The sequence below is a fragment of the Lissotriton vulgaris genome, chromosome 2_1 (assembly GCF_964263255.1).
Source record: "Lissotriton vulgaris chromosome 2_1, aLisVul1.2, whole genome shotgun sequence".
NCBI lineage: Eukaryota > Metazoa > Chordata > Amphibia > Caudata > Salamandridae > Lissotriton > Lissotriton vulgaris.
The window spans coordinates 1,846,628,847-1,846,654,254 of record NC_141687.1 but is presented as its reverse complement, the minus strand read 5'-3'; the positions used below and the strand labels follow the sequence as shown (position 1 = coordinate 1,846,654,254).

Here is a 25,408-nt window from a genome sequence, read left to right as displayed (position 1 = left end):
AAGCTCTATTTATCCCTGGCTGGGAGTAAGAACGTGGTTCACATGCTATGGCAAAAACACTGTAGCTGAAGCAAACACCTCACCTGGGCCCCCAAGACGCCTCAACCGTATTTGTCCCAAATCAGCCAGTCCTGAAATGACGGAAACAGTGTCCCGAAATTCCTCCATGCAGTCATGGACTGCCATTTGCAGCGGAACTGTCTCTGGAAGGGGATAAGGTGGGTCAGAGCACTCCCAATTACTTGGATGAAAGAAAAATGCAAAGGCTGCCCATGTGACTCAGACCACTTGTGAGGCGGGTTACCTCCTGGCGCGCCCAGGACACAGCGCGCATTTTATGCCACGAAAGTCTTCACTGCTTGAAGAATTGGAGGAACACAGTGGGGAGTCAAGGTAAGGTGTTTATTATTAACCAGCAAGGCAGGACGCGTTTCGACGTAAATGTCTTCCTCAGATGCCTGCTATCACAGCGCTTGCTCGCCAGTTCACCTGAAATAGTGCCATTTGTTCTGTCATTGATGACGTGTCCAGGTGGTCCGGATCAGAGTCACTGACATCACTGTACTTGCATCTGCAAAACTACAGGTCCCAGAATGCTCCTCTCACGGCAAACTCGGAAAGTGCTTCTTTCATGGCGCCATTTATCCCTGACTGGGTCCTGGCTGGGAGTAAGAACGTCGTTCACGTGCTCTGGCAAAAACCTTGTAGCAGAAGCACACACATAATTTATGCAGCACTCTATGCCTGAAAAGGTATTGTTTTGATATATATACTTATATCGATCTGTATATATAGAGGAGGTGACAGGATCAGAAAGTTCCGCAGGCTTGAATCTAGATATATTATAGACCTGGGAACAAAGACCCCAAAGGGAATGAACGTAGGGGATGAACTATAAGTACATTTGGGGGACTGAGTAGTCGAGGCGCTTGTCATTGTGCTATACTTCGACTTTGTAATGGTGCTAAGTGTAAATGGGGCTGATCTTTTGGAAAATGTTTATTTGATACATTTACAGACTTATTTGTTTCGTGCCACTGATATTAACTGTATAAAATGTGTTCTCCAATAGCTGATACATGGCACTATTCTTTATATATAAAAATTGTTGTCTTTTTTGCCGATACACAGCGCAATTGGTTGATAAAATTCTGCTTTTGTTTCACGAATGTTTAAACACAGCATAAGTAATAATGTAACTGACAATTGTTATATTGATAATGTCAATACTGACACTGTTTTTAATGAAATGAGTAATGTATTAATATATTACTATGTTTTAAACAGTTCGCGAGCAACAATGCGATGTGCACTTGATAAAATTATATTGAGACACTCTAAAATGGTGCCGAAAATTGGCAATAGATAGTCCGTTTTCTATTGTTATGAATGTTTGACCATGTTATCTGCCTCACCCTGGTTTTAAAAAGGCCGCTTTTCGGATGATACAATGTGAACATACGATTAAGGCATTGCCGAAACGCGTCATGTTATACTTATCCCTGTGAATCATGGATTAAAGTAATTTATGGCAACTGAAGTTCCTGTGGAGTGCCTTCCTAGTATCTAGAAGGATAAAGGAGTGAGCGCGGATAGATATATATAGATATATATATATATATATATATATATATATATATATCTATATATATATATATATATATATCAAAAGGTTTTATACTTACCTGAAAAATAATTACATTTTCGCTGTAAAGGCATGCTTTGTAAAGGCAAAATGTTGCGTGGTAAATCTATGCTTGGTAAAGGCATATGCGTTGTTAAGGACGCGTTGTAAAGGCATGTGTGGTAATGGTATGAGTGGTTCTGTCACATCCTTTTTCTAAGCCTTGTGGCCCCAAGAACACTAAAACTAGAATTAATTAGGTTAACCGGACAAATATTGGCAAACTTAACCATTTTACATATCTAGTTGTGAATTTGACTCAGCTAGCTCTCGGTCTAATGGTTTGTCCACCGAGTCCCTAACATTCTGTCAATTAGTTGGCCTCCTGTTTAACTTTGCTAAGAGGGTGGGTGGCAAACTTCTCCTGCCTTTGCTGAAAATATATCAATGTAAATGCCTGCAAATTGTAGCCTATGGGGCTGGCATTTGGGTCTACTGTAGAGCCTATAACCTCTAGGTGGAAGAAAACTACTTGTGCAGGCGCCTACTTGGATTGCCACCCAGTTCCTGACTTTATTTCCGGCATGAAGAACTGGATTTAGGCTATGCTGAGTACCATAATAAATAAGCTTTAATGCTTCTATAGCTGTCTGTCTGGTCTACCGATCGTGCTAAATAGGCGGATCACTGAGGAATCTCTAGGTTGTGACTTCAAATTTAAAATTCCATGGCATCGCTATATTAAACATGTAGCAACTGAATTAGGCAGACCAGGTGTTTATGAAACCTGCATTTGATCACTTGTGGTCTTTGGACTGTATAGAAATCCCATCAAACAGTCAGAGGAGCATCACAAATCATTGGTACCCCAACATGCAGTCCTGAAAATTTCCATGGGGCCAGAACCGTATTTAATTACTGTTATACATCCTTGGCAAAGATGATTGTTGACGAGATTCAGTCTGGAAAGAGCAGTCCTCTCAGTTTTCCAATGGGTCAATATGAGTTGACATCAGTCTTTTTCTACCCCTGTGAGGAATATTCACCACAGACGTTGCTGCACTTTATGCTGTTGGGCAAATTCTAATACCCTCTCTAGAGCCACTTTACAATTCCTGTTTATAATATAGACCAACACTTTGTTTTCTTCAAATGTTAAATAATGTATAAGTCTGCAATTATGTGAGATGATTTTTTTAAATCTGCAGTAAGCTTCCGTAAGTCAATGCTTTTTAACATGATTTGTCTCATTTATTTAATTACTTTTGTTGCATTATATTATGAGTGTATTTTTATGCTGCTCGTTTATATTTTTTAAATAATCAAATAAAGATTGACTTGAATAGACATGCAAGTGTTTTTTCCGGTTTCCCTCTTATATCTTTCTGCATTGTTCTTCCATAGTACATGGGTGCATAAGTCAGGTACCTTATACAGAGCTTACAAGTAAAACAAAATCCAGTAGTATTTTTTTCACTGCTATACCTCTTGCATCCCTTACAGGCAGGCTCAAATATATGATCTGTTTGACCCAGCCAATTTGTCTTTGGAGAAAAAAATATTTTTGCAAACATTTTGAGGAATCGAATAATGTGATTTACAAAACAGTGTTGAGTGTTTAATTCCTCCAAAGCCATGAGAAATAATGTCTTGGTGAGTTTCTCTGAAAATATCAAATGATTATTATTTTCACCATTCAAACCATAACAAATATTCACTGCAAATGCATTTTGCACATGCAACTGTGCTTCCTCAGGGGGAATGAACTCTGTGAATAATGATCCATTAAAAAAGAGTCAATAGAAAAACTTTAAAGGCACTTTTGCTCTAAAACAACGACATACTTCAGCACTCAGCTGAAAATATTGAATATAATGTTTAAACTTCAATACCATTCAATGTCAAATAAAGGTCAATCTTACCTATACCAGGACGCTTTCACCACACATTAGAAAAACACTCTTTAGAAAGCAGTAATCCAAAACACAGTATATCTCATCAAACAATTCTACTCATTAATACCAAGCATTTTCACATGACAATTCACCATGTCTGCTGGACGGAAAAGCACACCCATGAATCTTGTAATACATTATATATCTCAGGCTGACTTTAAGGGGGTGCAAAAGGTACAGCTATGATGCTGTGATCAAAATATCACATGATTTTGCTTGTGGGATCCTTGACACAAAGCAGTCTATCATTGGCAATGCCAAATCTTTAAGAGTTACTCCTGATAATAACCGTAACCTTGAAATGCATATCAAAGCTATGGCTAAGTGTGGCGTGTTTCTAATCGCGCCTTCTGTGGGGAATAGGCCAATTCTAGAACATGGTCTTAAGACTGTGGTCCAATCAGTGATGCTGTCAAGGACTCAATGTGGCACCTCCTTGTTGACTGGACTTCCTAAAACACACCTCGCAGAAATCAAGGCTTGGTGCTGCAGCACATCGTGCTTCTGGAACTGAAAGCTCTGATCACATCACACCAGTGCTAATAACTCTCACACGGCTACTCACAGACGCCAGGGCTATCTAGAAGGTGTCATGCATTAACCACACAGATCTAAATATGGCCAAGCCTTTGTTATGCTGCAGCAAAACTCAAAAGGTCCGGTAGGTTTAGATCCCTGCATAGCTCGAAAGCTCTTCTTTTTGAGCCTCAACCTTTTAAACTGGAACAGACAATGCCACAATCCTTCGCTGGGAGTGCAAATAGAATTTTTTTTTAATTCCCTTCCTCCAGACTTATGAACCACTGCATTTCTAGACACTTTCACGTTTGAGCTGAAAGCACTCCTCTTTTAAAAGATACTGTTTGTGAGCTCCTAGTCAACTCCGCTGTATGACAACGGCCTACTGTCTTTCATCCTTTCTCCCTTCGTCACTGCTTGTTTTAGCCGGTCCTCTTAGCCCCACCTCTCCTCTCCATCATTTCTATGCAGGTTCCCGTTTAGCCTACATTATCTCCAAGTGTTTTCTTTCCTTTTAAGTATACAACACCCCTGCATATCTTCTTTGCTTGTCTATAATCTTATACTTATCTTCACTCCCAGGGTACTCTAAGCGTCATCTTGGATGCTGCACCTGGTTTACAATACTCTCCTCCATCCCCTTCTCTTAGTGATGTACTGCTTGCAAACATGTACAGTCTCCCATTGCTTTTGCGCATGATGAAGTTAACTCACAATGTCTCAGAATTGTTCTTGCTTTTGCTAAAATTTGTCTCTAATGTGTCACTGTTTACACTACATAAAACTTCATACATTTATAAAATATAAATACAAACATAACTGATAAAGTAAATCTTTATTTTCACTATATGCAAAACATTTACCTTTTCTTGAAAATAATGATTTTATCATGAAGGAATAATGATGATTTATATGAAAAAGCGTGAATTGCACAGTGGTATTAGAAGCCAACAGTGACTATGTGGGGCATGCAAAGGAGTGCAACCAAATGGGGGCTGTTGATACTTGGCTATAGACTACTTGGGACCTACCATCCAGTGCACACAAATTTAATAAAATAGAAGTAATGGAGTACTACAGCAAATCATTTGTTAGGAGTGCCTACTGGCATCTTACCTAGTTTTAGAACTATACAAAGGTTGCCTATTATCCCACATTGGGAGTGAATAATCAACCCAGTGCTGGATATTTCTAACATTATGATACAAATAGTCCTGAATATAATAAAATACAACAAATCTATGTATCCCAAAATTAAATTTAAAAAAATGGAATAAATCAACTACTTAAACCTAAGATGTGTATATATTGGCAGGCCCTTCCATGGTGATTAATCAATCATGCATCATTTTGTTTAGTTGTAAATTTAATTTCACCTGCTGAATTTGACCAGCTGATCGAAAATTACCGACACATGTTTCCAAACAAACATTTTCGAATGCCACTGCGTTATAACTCACCTCTGTGCAAGATCTTTAAACTCCACAGGTAGGTAAGACCTTTGACAACCTGCAGAAGAAAAAGGAAGCAACTTAGGGGCAGGAACATAACCACGAACAAAACTCACCTCCCTCCACCATAACACCATGCTTTCAGAGTCTCCCAGGGTTTTTAGCCAGTGTTGCTTTGCAATTTGTGACTTATACATTTGTGACTTCCATTCAAAGGACAGACTAGATGATCATAGCTTGCTAAAGGCACCAACTAAAACGCCTGGACTGGCTAAAAGTGGCACGCATGGCCTGGGGCCACTTGGCAGCCACTGTTATTTGTTTTGCTCTTCCTGAATTTCAGAGAAGTTACAAACTTCGGCTGAGGCCAAATAAAATACTAAAGTTTACATTTTTTGAAACGGCATGAGAATTAGTTTCTATTTTGCTTAATTAGTTTGGAATCTGGTGTCTGGAGTTTGGTTTTGAGAATGCGACTTAGTTGGTAGCAGTAACCATGAGCTTTTTTGACTGTGTACTGAATGGGATCAGAAACTCTACGTGAAAGTTTAACGATTTTGCACTGGGAGTCAGTGAGGGAAGAAGTCAGCAAGCCATACTGGAAACTGGTGTTGGGTTTGCTTTCAGATACATATATCAAATGCAGAAGATCCTTCCCTAACGACTCCAAGACAGAGTTGGTGTCATCAGCATGTAGATTGCTAGAAAATATTTTATTGCCAAATAGGAAGCTTCATATAGAAGCTAAAGACTACATATGAGGTGGACTCTTGGTACACCACAGCCGACGGAGAGAGGTAGTAATTTGCAAAACTGCATTTAGACAAATGTGTGAGCTAGTAAAGACAGGAGAAAAACCATTTTCTTTCCATGACTTCACAGACATTGTAGTCTCTGTCCGGTGTCAAACGAAACTAAAGGTTTTAGAAGTATGAGAACATCAGCTGCCATTTTGAGGTTGGTTATTCTGGTGCGGCACCAAGGTCTTGTCAGAGAGGGATGTTTGGAACTGATAATATTTTCCCAGTTCAACTTTAGTTAAACAGTAACTTCTTATTTTAATTATTACAACATAGAAAGGAGTTTATGATGCTCTATACCTGTCCAGCTCAGCAGGGTCTGGAAATGTTTATGCAATGAGGAATATGAACAGTTTAAAGTTAAAAGCAATGTTCTTCAAACTGTGCTTCGGTAGTCTCCCGTCATCTGCAAACTTGGGGACAGATGGAGTGATCAGAGTAGCCCGAGGCCATAGAAGATTTGAGGACACAAGCATTTTCAGCCACTTCTCCAAAAACTAATAACATTTTGCTATTTCAAAAAATTATTGAAATGTAAAATGTGTTAATGTAGGAAAATAAAAGGTAACTATCCTCAATATTTTGTCATACTTTATGGGACAAAATAAACCATCTGCCACACCTATATCGTGTAATCGTTTTGGTACCTCCTACAGTAGATCCTTTATTTCATATATTGTATTTGTTGTAAGAAAAAGGTATCAGATTTCAGATTTAAAAAAACTTTTCTTTCAAGATGCCTCCACCTCCGTGTTGACTTGAAATAGTCTGCTCTCCTGTATTGTTTCACATTGCATCCATGTAATGCGATGAATTGAAAAGCACTACCGAACATCATTATTTGCCAACATTTATAAGAGAACATGCCATTATGCCCCACTATACTATTTTAGTTACCCTGCAATATTTGGCATTTCACAAAAACATTTAAAGATCACTGGTTTGTTTTTTTCCGTACTTTTTTCTATTTATATCTTACATAATTGGTACACATTACATAGATATAAGAGTGCAGGCATATACATGTCACATTGAGTAATTACATAGTGAGTGTTTTGCAATTTTATTTTCCCATGGATTTCTCTCTACTTATATAATACAGTTATTCTACATTGTACAATAAGCATTTCACACTATCAATCATGACCATTATTCGCTGACGTCCGACATCGATTCATCTGTAGGCGTATCACAGATGTTACCTCTGAAAGTATTCCATTTCCCCCACACACGTGTCCATTTCTTGCCGCACCCTCTATGTACATAGACAACTTTTTCCACTATCCTTGCTCCGTCTATATCCCAACACCACTGATGATAGGTTGGAATTGTCCTCGCTCCCCAGTGTTGAGCTATGTTGCACTTTGCTATCATCATGCCCAGCGTTGCCCAGTCTTGGGCCATTTGGTTAGGATCTGTCGGCTCACAGATATTAAGGAGACATCTCCTGGGTTCTGGTACTACGTCAGTCCCACTATCACGTGAGACTGTGCCCATGATAGTTTCCTAGTATGGTTTAATCTCTGGCCAATCCCATATAGAGTGGTAAAAAGTACCCGATTTCCCACATTGCTGCAAACAAAATTGTGTGTCGATGCGACCCATTCGGTGCATTGTTATTCTTGTATAATAGATTCAGTGTAGAATATTTAGCTGCACTCATTTTAATTTGGAGGGTATAGCAACCTCTCTCGGAGACGCTAGTGCTTCCTGCTAGTCCATCTTGTCCAGGTCCCCTATTTTCGTCTGCCATCTTTCCCTAAGAGTTTTGTGGGGCCCGGTTGATTGTTTATAATTTTACGATAGGTTTGGGAAATAGCTTTTTTAGTAATGTGGTCTGTCAATAGTCTATCCTCTAACGGTGAGGCCTCTGGGAGTTCAGTGCCTGGTGAAATCGTTTTTTATGAGTGCATGCTTGATCTGCATGTAGCGGAAAGTTTCTGTTGCCCCATCCCATACGTTTTTGCAGCTGAGAAAATGCGATGACCCCACTCTTATTCCACAAATCTCTTACCCTGGAGATACCCATTAAGCTCCACTGCCTAAAACATTTTCTATTGCGTAGTCTACCTAATCTTTGGGTTTCCCATAGTGGTGTAGATTGTGTTATTAGCCCTTCCTAGCCAAGTGCACGAAGCATAATGAATCATACTTGTACAGTGTGTGCTGTAGGTTCTGCAAGAGTGTTTTTCCGGGATTTATTGTAAAGCGCCCCATAACGCCTTCATTGCCGAGGATATATCTATCTATGTAAAGCGGCGGTTCCTCTTGTGAAGCGTAGAGCCATTGGTTTATTACTATGAGTTGGAAGCCCAGTAGTATGCTCTTATATTTGGCAAGGCAATACCGCCATCGTACCAGCTCTGCACTAATTTTTTGCATGGCTATGCAAGCTGGCTTTCCATCCCAGAGGAGATTGCTCACTTTAGCTTCAATCGCCTTAAAATAGGTGGGAGGAACTGGGAATGGAGTATTTTGTAAGGCATAGAGGAATTTGGTGAGCGCCATCATTTTATAAAGGGCAGCTCTTCCCAATAGTGTCAATGGCAGGGACTGCCAATGTTTAACATCTCGGCGGACCCTTTTAGCGGTTCTAAGAGGTTTTTCTCAGTAAAATGCGTGAGCTGGGTTGTGACAAAAAATTCCCAGGTATCCTTCAGCAGCAATCTGTATCTCACTTACGCGTGGCAGTCTCGGGGGCAGCCATGAAGAATATACATAAGCAATTTATCCCAATTAATAGTATAGCGGGAGAACCTACCTACGCTGCACAAATATCTAGGAGTCTACTGATGGAGCGCTCGGGGGATGCCACATAAAACAACACATCATCAGCATATAATGAAATACGATCCTCCCAACACTCTGTCCATTTTAGCCCCTGGATGATAGGGTCTCTTCTTATTCACGCCGCCAATGGTTCAAGCACCAGGGCAAGCAATAGCGGCAATAACAGGCAGCCCTAACTTGTGCCCCGTCCCAGAGGGAAATAAGCTGAAATGCACCCGTTTGCCACTACATGGGCCAGTGGCTTTGTGTATAATAACTGTACCCATGCACAGAATTTAGGGCCAAAACCCATGGGTTTAAAGACAGCAAAAAGGAATGGCCATTCAACTAAATCAAAGGCCATACGTGCATCCAATGAAAGAATGACGGCGTCCTCCCTGATGAAGGGGACACGGGCCATTATGCTATGTAATCGCCGCAGGTTAAGTGCCGTATTACGGCCTGGCATGAATCTCGACTGGTCTGGATGCACCAGCGTTGTGCGATACGGTTGCAACCATGCGGCCAATGTTTTTGCCAGTATTTTAGCTTCTGCGTTTAGCAGTGAAATTGGCCTATAGGATGTGCATTTCTGTGGAAGATAACTTGTTAAAAGAAATGGAGTGAAAGGCGATGTAAGAAAGCTGATAATGGTGCCGTGGAGGAAGTCAGACGTGCCTTTGAGAGAAGTGATATTGTTGGTAACTTTAACCATGTAAAGAGTAGGAAGGACTGGACCAGAATGGAATTTCCGGGAGCACAGCAGTGGTAAATTTGAGGTAATTCAGAAGGCTGTTATTATTGATCTTGTCACCATATGTGATCTTATTCCAATCTTTTAAACCTTTATGCATGTATGAAAAACCACATCCATTGTCTTCTCAAATCCAGGGAAATCCTCAGGAGGACTTTTTTCACAAACAAAAACCAGCCAATCGCAAAGGTCAGCCAATCACAGCACGACCTACAACATCAACTGACCAATGACAGCGCAACTCGTGGTGACGTCTCACCAATCCCTGCATGGATCTCCTGTGACAATTAACCACCTGCAGCACAACTTCTTTGTGAACTAAGTCAATACAATGCCTTCAGTTGCTACAAGCAACAGAAAAACTAAATCAATCTAGTCTGTCTAACTTAAGTAAAAGAAAGGAAGAGAAATGTACTAATGTAATCTCCATCAGCATCACAAGGGCTAGAGCTGCATCGATCAACGTGCTCATCCGAGCAGGATTGGGGAGATTATCCCACAATAGACACAAGGTTGCTGGGAATGAGATTAGAAAAAAATCAACTCGTCCAAGGGAGCATAGGTATTCTGGAAGATGAGTAGTTGTTTTGTAAGAACTGGACCAGTTATGGTTTGATTTTTGTGTGAGATTATTTATATTATTTTAAAAATACTTCCACTGGGTACATGTAATTACAGTGTACTTTAAAGGGCACCCTAACTGCCAGCTGCTTAGAAACCAGCATGGCACAGGAATTGTATTTTCAGATACAGGTGGCTGACTATTTTCAGAATTTTCAACTGTATCGGATGACTCACCGACAGAAGCAAGTAATGCAGGGACAGTATAGTCTCATTTAAAACAAAAAATAAACGAAGAGGGACATTTGAAATGGAAAATAAACCTTAGAGTGGCATGTCACCTTTGTATCAGGCATGTACAGGGAAAGAAGGGACTAACTGTGAATTAAACAAGAGAGGAAGGATGTGGGCGGGATACGAATGATTCAATATTCTCATGCTTTCGCCAATCACAGTGCATTTGCAGCATAAATCATATGCATAGGTCAATACGAAAAGTAAAGTACAAAAATAAAATTCTTCTGTCCTCCTGTGTGACACATCAGGACATTCAGAATTAGGTTCTAGTTCTTAAAGCAGTAGGTTTGATAAATTTCAATTTTTTTAATTTATATTATTTTATGTTTTAGTTAGCAACAGAATACATGTCAAACATTACAACTGTAATAATTGATCGCTTCCAAAAAACTTCATCCTCAGCATGGCGAACTCCCCCATCTCCTTGGTTCGTGCTGATTTGTGTTTACCACCAGTGTTCTTACATGTCCATTACACATTCCATCTTGGGTCTGGGGAACAGTAGTGGTTACCGACTAGGGTTTCTCTCTAAGGGAGGCTCCCCTCTGATCTATCAGTGGAAGTCTTCTGGGATATGTGTATTGTGGATTGGTGTGTGTCATCTCCTAAGTCCAACCCACAGTGTCTCCTCCATGGACCCCAGATTCAGTGAAATTTTCTAGGGCACCCTCTGCTACAGTACGTAGTGTGCTCGGCAGCCATGTATAAGTCCATTCCTCTCATCCACTCCTGAATTGTAGGGTTTTCAGCCACCCCCCATCTTCTGGCTATGTCCCTTTTGGCCACCACCAGTCCCAGAGAGGCAAAATTTAGTTGAGTCCTGGTGATGTCCACCTCACTTGGAATCCCCAGCACCAGGAATCATGGTTCAACCGGCAAAGTCACCCCCATGACCATTCCTAGTGTCTCAATTATCTGTGACCAGTATATCAGGAGCTCAGGAATGCCCAGATTGTATGGAAGAAGTCGCCTTTGATCGTTTTACAGGTGGGGCAAATTGGTGACTCCTCCCTTCCCATTTTATGCAGTCTGATCTTGTCATAATAGATTCTATGTAGTATCTTGTATTGAATGAGACGGAGCCTTGCTTTAATGGCAACTTTTCTGGTGTGCATTAACGCCACCTCCCAATCTATGTCCTTGAGACCCCACATCTTACTCCCATCGTGCTCGAAGCCCTCTCAACCCATCTGGAATATTATTGTTAATAGTTTTGTAGGTAAAAGAGACCACCTTTTTTATTTGTTCTTCTTGCAGGAGTCTGCCTTCCAATGGTCCGTACTCCATGAGTGGTTCACATTGGATGTTCTCTGCCTGCCAGCATACTGAATGAATTGGGAGTTATTTCTTTCGTATTCCTGCTTTAGTTTCGCCCATGTTTTAACTTCCCCTCTCTCCATGATGTCTTCTATTGAAGAAATCCCGAAGAGATCCCAGGTCTTAAACCCTTTAAGCTTTAGTATCTCTTTGAACCAGCTTCCTTTCCAGAGCAGAGTATTCTTCGTGATTAGGCCTGACCACCCATGGTTTTGGGCGCCCTCGCCCATGCCGCCAAGGTAACCTGTGTTGTGGGTAACAAGTGGGAGCCCCCCTTTCCCCCGTATAAGTAGTGTAAGTGTGTATGTGGCATCATTTCGTCCTGTTCTAGTTGACACATGGGGTGTTCCCTATCTTTATGTAGCCAATCATTTATGGGTACCAGGTGGGACGCCCAATAGTAGGCCTCTATATCAGGGAGTGCGTTCCCCCGTTATATGTATTTTGTTGCAGTGTCTTAAGCGCCACCCTGGGGAGGTGCCACTTGCAACAATAATGATCGAATTTTACTGTCCATCCCTGCAAAGGTGTTCCTGGGGAGTGGATGGTATGTATTTTGGAGCGCATATAGCAGTTGGGGCAAGGTAATGATTTTAAAAATGGCCGCCCGTCCGAGCAGGAAGAGAGGGAGGTATCTCCATCTCTCCCCGTACGCTTTAAAGTTGCGTATGATTTTCCCAAGGTTGTTTTCTCTAAAAGTCTCTGGATGTGGGGGTCACAAATACCCCTAGGTATAAGAAGCACTCTTGTACTGTTCGCACTGCGCCACGCAAAGGCCAATCTATTTGGGCGTTAGTCGGGCACTATAACGTGAATACGTGGATTTGTTCCAGTTAATTTTGTAACCAGAGTAGCTGCCGTATTCTATTATGGTGTCGAACAGGGCCGGAATCGTCGTGGTAGGGTTGGTAATGTATAGTAAGATATCATCGGCGTATAATGAAATATTTTCCTCCCCGCTATCCGGGGGTGTCTTTTGAAATCCTCGAATGTTAGGATTTCCTCGAACTGTGCATGCCAAAGACTCAAGGGTTAGAACAAAGAGAAGAGGTGAGAGTGGGCAGCCCTGTTGTGTCCCTCTCTCAATAGGGAATAGTGCCGAGCACCTTCCGTTGCCTCACACTGCTGCCGCAGGCTGGTTATAGAGGAGTGCAACCCAACTGCCAAATGTATGCCCGAATCCGAATTTAGTCAAAGTGGCATCCAGGAATGACCAGTTACGTCAAACGCTTTTTCAGCGTTGAGTGATAGGAACACTTGTGGATTTGTCCAGTCTTTCACCGCCATTAGCCAATTATGGGTTCTTCTGAGGTTCAAGTGAGTAGACCAGCCAGGCATAAATCTCGAAAGGTCTTCGTGGACCAGGGCCGTGACGACCCTCAGAAGGCAGGCCGCAAGGATGGTAGCTGATAAATTTCAATCCTGAACACACTCTGAAATTCGTACTTTAACTCACAAGTGAACTATGATGTATTCTCCCACAACCTGGCCCCATGATAATTCAGTTTGCTTGACAATTCAGGTAAAGTACAAATATTAAGAAGCCAACTGTAGAGTGGGGGTGGTGGAGAATCTTATAACAGTCTTGGTGGGATTCCCGTCAACTACATTTCTTCAGTCCTGCAGGATGGGCTAAGCCCCTACAGGAGTATGCACGATTTTTGTGTGTTTATGTTTTTTCTTTTTTTTACAGTTTTGGGTCTGATTTTAACAGGTCTTTGAGAAGACCCGAGCACCTGTGGATATTTCCCACCACTCGCCATTCACCCTGTACAAGTGCCTCACACCAACCATATCCAAAGGGGCGCTACGGTTAGCTTCAAAGAGAAACCAGGTTACATATACTCAACATGCTCCATAGTCACAACAGGACATATGAAAATGGTTTCCAGTATTGCTGATTTACAAAGAAAATGTTGACGGACTGGCTGTTTGTTCCTCACGTCACAGACCCACAAATGAATATAGTGCATTAGCAAAAGGTTCTCAAGGGGGATAGAACGTGAAGAATGTACTTTGATCATTAGCAGGGCCGTTACATTTTGCAGCTGTCCAGACTGCACTGAAAGAGAACAGGGAACCGTCCGTTTCCAACTCTGTGACAACACTGTGGATGACAGGTATGGACGTCATTTAGGGGTCGCATTTGCGACCCCTGGTTTGCCCCTTTCTACCCCGGGCACTGCCTTTGCGACCCCTGGCCTCAGTTATTGCAAAATCAGTGCCTGGAAACAGGAGCAGCTCGTTCTTTTAAGGACGTCGGTTGGAGCTCCATTTTGGTGGTTTTCTGTCATTTATTTTTATTACACAAATAGTGAATAATATTATTCACTATAAATGTAATAAAAAATTGAGTATAATGAGCTGGAATATGATCCTATCTGACAACTAAGGTACGCAAACAATGCTTTCAAATGTGTATTGTATGCGTGCTTGCAGGTCAGTGTGTTTATCTGAGAGAGAGTGCAAGAATATGTGTGCATGTGTAAGCATGTGTGCATGAGTCAAATTAAAGATCAAATGGTGTGTGATGTCACTTCCGCTACCCTTGGCATTTTGGTGAATTGATGCCCATGATGACAGGCGGCTAAAAAGTAGTCAGCAATGACCAAGGAAGCCAGCAAAACCCCATCCAGTCACTTGTGGGTACTGTGGACGACAATTTATGTGAGTAAGGATGTAAGAAAGGCAAAAAGCAACCGGGACAAAATAAGAAGTTGTAGTTAAATAATTTGATTCATTCATGTCGGATAGGGCGTCGAGTGGGCCTTTTACCTCTCATGGGGTGAAGGAAATTTCTAGATGGTCCTGGGCTGACTGCTCTAGCTCTCTGTAAATACTCACTCCTCCTCCCGAGGGGGTAACATTACAATAAGACTAAGGTGCTCCAGGCCACAGATTGCAGATCACATTGCGATCACTGTATAACAAGGACCATCACGGAGGCAACTATAGCGCCCACCATAAGAACCTAATACTGGCCTTGGGACACCATGTGGCCCTGTGCCTTGTCCATGACAAGGTGATCTTCCTCTTTTGGTTATTGGGAGACATCATGATTGGTGGCAGTGAACCGAGAATTAGTATCAGTGGCATATATTTTACCAGTAAGATCAATTCAAAATGGCTTAAAAAGTCATGGTTACATAGGCATAACTGGTTACTTACCGGTAATATTAATTACTCGGAGTCCAGGTCTTCCTCATCACAGTCCTTACCTATGAGTTTACCTCCATTCTTTCAGAACCTAATCACCAAACTTGATTTTTCCTTCCTAATCTAAGATGGCCCGAGTTTACCTCCATTCTTTCAGAACCTAATCACCAAACTTGACTTTCCTTCCTAATATAGGATGGCTCCATACCAAAGGGTAGAAGTACATCACTTCCTGGGAATGACCTCCTGAAATAACAAAGCACAGAAAATAAATCATTTGAACAATAGGGAGATGCGGCGGGGAACTCAAGACTGTGTCGAGGAAGACTTGGCCTCGGAGTAATTAGTATTACAGGTAAGTAACCTGGCATTAACTACTAGTCCATCTTCCTCTCACAGTCCGTATGTAAGAGTTCATACCGAAGCCAAAAACTGATTTTGACCACGAAACCATGAAAAAGCAAAACAAGAGACATCAAACAATGACCCCCAAAAGACGATACTGTACGATAACCCGCAGGACACAAAACAGCAGGACCAAAACCCCAAGGGCACACCACCAGCCAGAGGAAAACGCGAGAGGCAGCGCCCAAGTGGCAGCAATGCCAATGCCACAAAAGAAAGGGCCGGCAAACGCCACCCCAGGGGACGCAAAACCCCAGGAGACCACCCCAGGAAAAAAACACAGAACGCAAAGGCCAGCTAAGGCAGAGGAACATAAGAAGGCATCGCAACCAAAGGGACAAGGAAAGGCGAGAAGGAATGGAACCCCCCTAGTGCCAGACCCAGGGAAACAGATAAGGCTCCAGACTCGCAAAACACAGCAGTGTGTCAAAAAGACAGAGAAAGAGCATGAACACATCCAGGGAGAAAACCAAGAAACATCCCACAGGAAGGCAAAACCACACCAGAGGCCAAAGGCAAAGAGGACACCAGTGACAGGGAGAAAAGCCGGAAGCGGACCAAGCACCACAAGAGCTGAAAAAAAACAATGCAAAAGGAGTGGTGGACAAACAATGCCCCAGCTCTCACCCCAACCCCCAGAAGAAAATGCCACAAAAACAACAGCGGCCGAAATAAGCCCGATGGTGGCAGACCCCAAAAGGTCCAAACTGAGCCTCCTAGAAGATCAGCAGAACCTAAGGCAAGCCTCAAAGCCGCAACGGGGAAGGAACAATTGGAAGCCGAAGAGAACAACCCAGCAGCCAGCAAGATGCCAGAGGGACACGGACAAAACACCAGCCCCATGAAATGCCGGAGCAGCGCCCACTCACCACCGAGGGCAGAAGCAGCCAAAACCAGCAGAAAAGCATCCCGAAGGAGGACCAGCACCACCAGAGGAACCAAGAGGAAGAGGAAATACCCCTAACCCGATACCAGATGGAAAAAGAATGCCAATGACGGCAACAAGCCGCAAGGGGAGAAGACAGCCGCAAATGCCAGAGCAGGGCAGCAACAGCCAAAAAACATCAAAGGCCCAGGACAAACTGCAGCACAAGGGACAGACCGCAAGCCCCAACCAGCGAAGTGAGTCCAGTGGACGAAGTGGCAGCCACACGGGCAATGGATGGAATGGCAAACCCCAAAGGGGCCAAACAGACACATAGAGGGGAAAAGGGAACCCAGGGCACCCTGACCCAAACGGGCGAAGCAACAGAACCACCGAGTGGTCCCAAACACCCCACAAAACCACCTGAGGGTAAAAAAAGGTAAGGCAGAAAACAAGAAAGGAGACCCTGGGGAGAGGTAACAGCCAGAGGAATCTCCTCTGAAGCACACGAAGAGGGTCCTGACAACAAAAAAGAGGAAAGAATGGCAGCCCCCGGTGGTGAACCATGCCAGTCAAGGGAGACCATAACAAAAAAGGACAGACAGGCCACCACCAAGCCGGACACACTTCCACAGAGGAAAGAAAATACTGCCACAGGACAGCAGAAGACCCTGACACACACTCCGAAAGACAGAAGGCCGAGAGTCTGGAGAGGCAAATCAACGAGGAAAAAGAAGCAGGAAGGGGCACAAATGCCTCGCCAAAGAAGCCAAAAACCAGGCTGTTAGGAAGACACACCCCGCCAAGTGCAAGGGACAGCCGCAACCAAGAGGAAAACAAAGCAGCACCACCGGGCACCATCGCCCGAGAAGTGGACACCCCCAGGGTGACACCCTAATATCATAACATGCGCTGTTGCATAGCACACATGCATATGGGGCATTGTGGGGCTGAAACACACTCCGAAGGGAGGAAAAAAAGTGAAGCGAACCCACCAGGATCTGAACCTGCACTGATGAGGTCAAACACAGGCTCCTACAGCGGAAGCATCATACCACTAAGCCACTAGACACAGTACCAAAGCAAAACCCCCTGACAAAGAGGCGGAGCCAACCACGAGAGCCCCGCAGGAACAAAGAGACACCGGACCAGAGGCATGCACCCGCTAAATAATGTAAACAAAGTCAGAAAAGACAGTGAACAAGGGGAAACAGGTGCAACTCCCCACAGGGAAGAAGGCCGACATAGAGGACAACACCCCAGACAGGGGAGCCACAGCCTTGCAGAAGCAGAGGGGTGAAAAAGGAGAGCGGGCCAGAGGGAGCAGAGACAAACACAACGCTGAACTGACCCAAGGACCACATCCAAGACCAATCCAAAGCGGGCCTTGAGGAAGAGGAGAACCAGGTCTGGCAAAACCACGGACCGACAACCAGTAGAGTAAGAAGCGATACCCCAGCACCAGCGCGGGCACCCCACACCACCAACTGGTCTCGGAAAAAACTGAGAGGCCACCAGCCATCCATCCAGAGAAGAGATGAGGTGGATCCCATAGCAGGCCAAACACGCCACAATGGAGCCAAGGCGTGGCGAGCACCGCGGCGAGGACGCCAGCCAAAAAGGCACGACCCAGAATTAGAAGATGGTGCCCTGTACAACGAAACAGAGGCCCAACAGGTGAGACAGAAAAACCCAGACCAAAAAGCAAACATCCATGAGACTAATAAAGTGCAGAAAACCACCATCCCGTAAGAGAGGCAGAACAGCTGGAAGCATCAATTGGAATAATGCAATAGAGCCCTCTGAGGGCCAGAACAGGGTGGAACACACCTGCCTCCCACTGGTCATGGAAAGCAGTAAGGAACCCCCGTGAGCAAACCCCACCAGCAGCGCGTCAACCAAATGAGAGACCACTAAGGTCACATGGATGGGCAGAGAGCCAGGCATTCACCCCCGAAGCCCAGGAAAGAAAAATGGAAAACACAAAGTGACCGAAACGAGGGCCAGTTGAACATGCACAACCAAGCCAAGAAAGCATCCCCCCATAAAACCACATCCAGAGACAGGAAACTAGGAACCGTAGAGCATGAAGCTCCAGGAACAATGGGGACAGGAGCACCAATACAAAGTGCCAAGCAGAAGCTGCAGCAGTGACAAATATCAACAGACGCACAAGCGCATGCGAGGAACCACAGCTACCCCAGCGGATGGCCCAGCCACTGCAGGAGTATCCACAGCAGAACACAGACTGGCCCAGCAATGACGAAAGTAGAACCGCAATCAAAAGTAAAGACAAAAGCCATGTACAGACAGTAACTGGGCACACAACCATATACACAGCCAGAATTAAACCCATAAATGGCCGGCCATTTAGCTGTGAGCGTGAAGCATTGCAACCCAACCACCCCAGGAAAACAAGTTCTGAACGAGGCCAACAGGTTGCCAAAGCGACGTCAAGCCCCAGCAACGTCCTACCATCCAAACCAAATGAAGGGGTGCCGGAAAACATGGAACAGAGCAGGCAGAGAACAAGGATGCACCGTAAGAGTTGGGTGCCCATACGGATACGGAAATCAGGCAGACGTAATGCGACTGCCGACACCAGGAAGGACAGGGCAATCAAGCATGGCGCTTTAGAACATAATGGTAGAGACCCCATGCCCCTGCACATAAAAGCCAAACCAGGGGAATAAAAAACAAAAAATAAACATCCCAGAGGTCGTCAGAGGCCACCAAGCAAGCCACAGACACGCCTAGGTACTTGCATGCCCAGCACACGATCATAAAAACGCAAAAGAAAACAGACAGCTACAGCAGGTCATACAAAAAATAAAATAAAAAAGATAAATACCTGTAGCCAAGATGGCAATCGGCTGCAGAGAGAACAAGCATTTACTATGCAACGGTCTCGCCTTTGCAAAAGTTAGAGCTATTGGCATTGTACATGACAAACTTTTTATTTATGTTTTGGTTTTGAAAACAGATTAAAAAAATGGCATTGTCATTTACAACGCCAATAGCTTAATCTCTTGCAAATTCGAGACCTATTGCATTTGCACCCCCACGGTTGTGAGGGGGTGTGAGGGTGTGTGAGGGTGAGGGGGGTTGAGGTTGGGGGGGTGAGGTTGAGAGGTGTGAGGGTGAGGGGGGTGAGGGTGAGGGGGGTGAGGGTGAGGGGGGGGGAGAGGAGGGTGCGTGAGGATGCGTGAGGTTGTGTGAGGGTGCGTGATGGTGAGGGGGTGAGGGGGTGAGTGGTGGTGAGGGGGTGAGAGGGTGAGTGATGGTGAGGGTGGGTGAGGGTGAGTGAGGGGTGTGAGGGGGTGTGAAAGTGAGGGTGAGAGGGGGTGAGGGGGTGTAAGAGGAGGGGCAAACTTAAGGGGTGGGATAGCCACAATTTTGGGCAAGCCAATGGCGGTCAGGTAAGCGAAACCTAAACATGATTTGTACATTTTGCGACATGGTGAAACATGAATCTGCATGACCATTTTTTTTTTAACTGTCTTCAATACCTGTGGCTTTTAAGCCAATTGTTACCAGAAATTGTGCTGAAAAAGTCCCTGTTATACCAGAGTATTTCAGTGTTGTCTTGAGGAGGGTGAAAACCCCGGACTCTAGAGGGGAGGGTCTCAGGGGCTTGTTTAACGCACCATGAATGAAAGTTTTGAAATATTTCATTAAATGCCCCCTTCTTAACCTATGGAAATTTAGCAGGTTTTTGGGGTGACAAGCGTGCCTCAAACTGCGTGGTTCAGTCTCTTGGTGAATTTTGCGGCTGGCAGCTATTCCACACCATGTTCAAGGTTCAGAAATTCTGCTCTGTTTTGGCTCGCCATTCTCCATGGGACAGTGGTCAAGCGTGGCAAGAGCCTGCATCGAGCCTTGCCTGAGTTGCATATTTCTATTTTAAAGCACAGGAATATCTTCTTCCTTATTATCGTTGTGAGGGCACTATTCATGTAGAAGTAGGAATCCACAGGCTGCCCGATCAAGAATTTAAAAGTACCCCATGCTTTGCGAGGAACCTGTTTAACCGCGTCCAGCGGCTCGCACGCATCTATCCTATCTTTGTCATTGTACGAAGCACTTTTGTTACTTGGTAGCGATTACTCACTGTTTTGGGTAGGTTCATGCTGCACAATTGGATAAACATGTTTCCTAAAAGTGCAGGTCTAAGAAGCCCCCTTGCTAGGTGCACTCAGTGTCGCCAAGGAGCCCCTGGCTGCGGCCTGCTCCTCTGGATCTCTGAGGGAGTCTTTGAGCAGGACACTGCGAGGGTGCGCCGGGAGCTTGCCACAGCACGGGCCCGGCCATGGAGGAACCCAGTCCAGCTGGAAGGAAAAATAAGGAGGTAAACCTCTGGGGATGTCTGGTTCGGGTGTGGGACGGCCTAGCCTCGTTCAGGAGGCCGGGGGAAGCGAAACGCAACGCTCTACAGGGGCAGGCGACCCCGACCTAATCCCCGCGGGGCCCACTATGTGTGTCTGCTTTGGGTTTCCCTGTGCGGAAAAATTAAACTATTTAAAGTGCTTCCCGGAAAAGCGTGTGTGTAACGGAGTAACATTACACACAGCATCCCGTCACTCGTGTTAGCGGTCCATTCCACCCCGCAAGCATGGTAGTATGGGGGGGGGGGGGGGTTCCTGGGCAAAGGCGAAAAAGACGGCTAAGGCCACCGGAAGCAGAACGGGTCAGCCTAGGTAGGAAGGAGCCCTGCATGCAAGATGGGAGGAGGTGGCAGCACACAGCCGCGCGCAGCCGGGGCCGACCATTCAACCCCAGACAGTGAGGCCCACCGAGCGGGAGACTACCGCCTGGCAAGCTAGCCCCCCTGCCGGCCCCAGACATGCCACGATACTTCCCAGAGAGTAATACTGTAATTATCGCTTTGATTTGGAAATAAAGCAAAAACAACAACTAAATAATTTTAAGTGTATCACCCGAACACGTGGTCTAACCTTCCGTGACACTTGCCCGCCCCATGTTACTCTAATACGAGTGGTGTAGCCAACACTGTGGGCAATGATCAAATAACCTGTGACTAATTTTTCAGTGAATTAACCTCGATTGCTTAGATGTTTAGAAGACCATGTTAGAGTTCCAGGATATCCAAAACTTCAACCACAGTCCTTTCATACTGTAAGGGGGAGAAGATATATATGCCCTCACCAAACAAGTGGCGCTAGAAGAAAGAAAATAACACTGCATGGCCAGTGTATGGAGCAAAAGGTGATATTGAACACAGTAATTCTGGCTTCTGAGCACGGGGTGCTCGCGATGTACTGCCCCCCCCCTTTGCCCACCGACCCACCCCTTCCTTACCTTGAAGATGGCGTACCCTGCCGCCGTTTTGAATAGCACCAACATGGCAGAGACGGTACAGTGGGGATTCTGAGAGAACTGGGGCTTCAGTATAATGATTACGGAGTCCTTTGGAGGATGTGAGCTTCTGTCTGGTGCAGTTTCGACCCAAAGAAATCACCGCCCGGGGCTCTTAGCCCGTGCGCCGCTTTGGAACCCGTAATCAACTCCCTATCGCTCCCGCACTCAGCAACCGCGTGCGCCTCTCTCCAGCTGCACCTCGAAAAGGGGTTTTGACGTCACTTCCGTATGCAGTTGAAAGTGCGAATGGGTTCCTCACAGAACAAGACATAAACAAGCGCTAAGTAACTAAGCCCCGTCCTTTGCAGACTGGGGGGGGGGGGGGGCGTGTTTTTCTTTCTCCCCTCTTCTCCATTGGCTGGAATGTAAACAACAGGCATGTTTTTGACTTGTTGTTTACCATTCCAGCCAATGGAGAAGAGGGTAGAACAACCTGAAAATAACACGCCCCCCAATCCGAAAAGGACAGGGCATACAACCAAAGAATGACGTCACTGAGACCTCTTCTCCAATGGCTGAACGCCGTTTAGCAGTCCAGCCAATGGAGAAGAGGGGCGGGGTTAACCCTTGCTACTCAGAGTCATTAAATCTCACCAGCGAGACTGCGCATGTGCGCAGCCTACGATAGCCGAGACCTAAAAAGGAAGTCCTTCCCAGGAAGTGATGTACGTATACCCTTTGGTATGGGGCCATCTTGGATTAGGAAGGAAAAGTCAAGTTTGGTGATTAGGTTCTGCATGAATGGAAGTTAACACATACGTAAGGACTGTGAGAGGAAGACAGGCTAGGAAGTAATGAGTTATTTAAATAACATTCAATAAAATATCATTTTAATCATGCCAATGAGGTCATGGGACCCACACACTGGCAGGTATATTTGACTTACAAGTATACATAAGCTAAGACATTTGACTTACAAGTATACATCTTTAAATTACAGAAAGTGAGCAAGACAACAGGAGAGACGAAGTGGGATACAATGTTAAAGACCAGTAAGAGGAGGAGCAGCAAGAGAGCTACAAGAAGTAAACCGCAATCAGCATAGCAGCTGAGCACCGAATGTTCGAGTTTAAACTTCCTAATGAGCATAACAAAGAGACGTGATGCACATACAAGAGCAGTGTTCATTGCAGGCAGTGGGTGGGCAGGGTGAGATATCACAGGTAGTCCGTCTACTACAGCAAGTTCTCAGAGAGGGTCATCCACAGAGCCTCAAAGAGAAAGTATTCTGATGGCCTGTGGGATCTCATCACACTTTAAAAGCCGAATAAATAAGCAAATTAATACAATGACTTACTGCAACTGCTATTCTTCCCAACACATGTTCAGGGATTTTTCTGTAAACATCCAAAGATCCACCTGCCAGACAAAAACATAGTGTTATGAGGAAGACATGGATAACCTTTGTCAGTTATCTTACCTTAATTTTGCATTACACTGGAAGGAAAGTGAAAGCAATTCTTGCCAAAACAAAAAACAAACACTGGCTAGGAATAACAGTTGTTGCACTGGGAAATGTATTTTGTTTCCATGAAATAATATAACAATCTTGGAAATGTTGTACTTCACTCATTTTTATTTGATTTAACGTATATTTTTTATTTATAGGGCTGGCCAACTTTCTGCAATCGAAAAAGTAATACATTAAACATATTTACAAAGAGGAGCTTTGGTGAGCCCTCTTCATCCATTGGTCTGTTTCACTGTCATACACATTCTGCCCACCACAGCATAAGGGCAATGGGACAGCCCCTTCAGCCACTGGTTGTTTTATATTGTGACAGCATTTTCCATGATCACGTGCACATCCGCGTAAAAAGAAGCGCAGTAGGGTGCCAGTGAGGATCATTTAATATTACATTTCGCCATGGTTTTTCTCTTTCCATTCTTTATCTTTCATTAATAGCCATCTTTTTGTGTTTTAAGTAGGCCTTCAGGTTACAATACTTCACAGCCACTATTAGTATCTGTTCTCTGCACCAATGGGAATTAAATTCTCCTTAAAGGGTTCAATGCCTGTTCTACGTATGCCTGTCTACTAGAATGCACCGTTTAACTTCTAATAAAATGTAAGGCATTGTTCGTATTTTCAATTGCAAATTCTTATTAAAAGCTTTTTTCTTCTTTTTATTTTGTGGCAAGATTGTGAAAAATAAAAAAATAACTATAGCATTGACTTGTCAAGGACAGACCAACGAGCTTTGCCAATGCTAGTTTATCACTGAGTTGAACTGCATTGTCAGATTTTTACACTATTTAAGAGTCATGCAGTTTTGCTTAACTGATTTTTTTAATAGATTAATAAACAAAATCAGTAAAGAGGCATAACACTGCAATGGGATATCAGGAAGGCAAATATGCATATGTCCATTTCAGTGGGCAACATTGCCGAGTCCAAACCACAGTAAATCCACATCCATATTATTAAAACCTTTCTAAACTACTATTAACTATGAAGTACTACATCCTTTCCCAATAATTGACTTCTGCCACCAGCGTCAAAGAAAGGGTTTTACCGGGAGGAGGGGAGAGAGAAGTATTTGGAGCAGTGATCATATTAGGAGGACTGATTTATAAATTTGATTATTTTAAGCAACTGGGGCGTACTGGCCATAGCGGGCACTGGGCGTTTCCCCGGTAGGCCGCTAGGGTGGGGGCCGGTCTTGGGCCTTTGGGGGGAGGGGTGGCGTTTTTGTTACCGGGGGTCGGCAATATCGGCCCCCTGTAACAAAATTGGCCGAAACCGGACGTCGCAAACTGCTCGGCTGCACTCCCCCTCACCCCAGGGGGGGCCAGCTGAGCAGTTTGCCAGGACTGGTTTCTGTTCCAAGTCCGGCCCTGTTTGTAGAGCGCACAAATACCCTTGGGTGTCTCGGCGCAGCGGACTGTGTAGAAGATCAAGCCAGAGGTGGGGTGCCTGTTGATTAAAAAGCCAAGTTTTTACCTGTTTCCTGAAGGCAAGTAGAGTTGGTCAGGATTTGATATGCAGAGGGATGGTGCTCCATAATTTGGCAGTGGTGACAGTAAATCTTCTGTCACCCCAGGATCTTCTGGAGTCACTTCTTTCACCACTGGCCCCCACGATTTGTATACTATGATCAGTTTTATGGACTTGCGGTAAAAGATCTTGTGAGAAGTAAACCATAATGTGTACATTCAGTTTAGGCACAGAGTCTTGATGGCACCCATAAAAGACTCCAGATAGCTTGCAACATGACAGTACTAGTTCTATTAGACTCAAGACTATTTTCAACCTTTTCACCAGTCACGGTTGGTGCTCTTATACCGCCATCAAAGTATTTTCACAAGCAGTGGCTTTCTGGTTCCAACCTGGCAATACTGCTTCAAGTCATCTTTCCTATGCCTCCTGCTTCTAGGACTCAGGGAGCACTGTCAAAATGGTTAGACAAGCAAGCTTAAGAAATTTCACCCTCAACCAATGTGTTTCATTTTAGATCTCAGGTGTTTGTGATTTGTAGTGAAAATGTGCAAATAAACCTTCAAACCCCTAACTTCCCTGGTGATCCATGGCTACGATATAATAGGGGATGTCTTC

General features: G+C 44.3%; 1 protein-coding gene across 2 annotated transcripts in view; it reads right to left on the bottom strand.

Moving 5' to 3' along the window:
- Positions 1-25,408, bottom strand: part of MAP2K5 (mitogen-activated protein kinase kinase 5) — a 1,222,966-nt gene that overhangs the window by 487,521 nt on the left and 710,037 nt on the right. For both annotated transcript variants that reach the window (XM_086958013.1, XM_086958012.1), the window contains exons 12-13: positions 23,150-23,211; positions 5,559-5,607 (exon numbers count right to left, since the gene is read on the bottom strand). In XM_086958013.1, the coding sequence (XP_086814139.1) occupies positions 5,559-5,607; positions 23,150-23,211 (111 nt within the window). The remainder of the gene's footprint in view (positions 1-5,558; positions 5,608-23,149; positions 23,212-25,408) is intronic.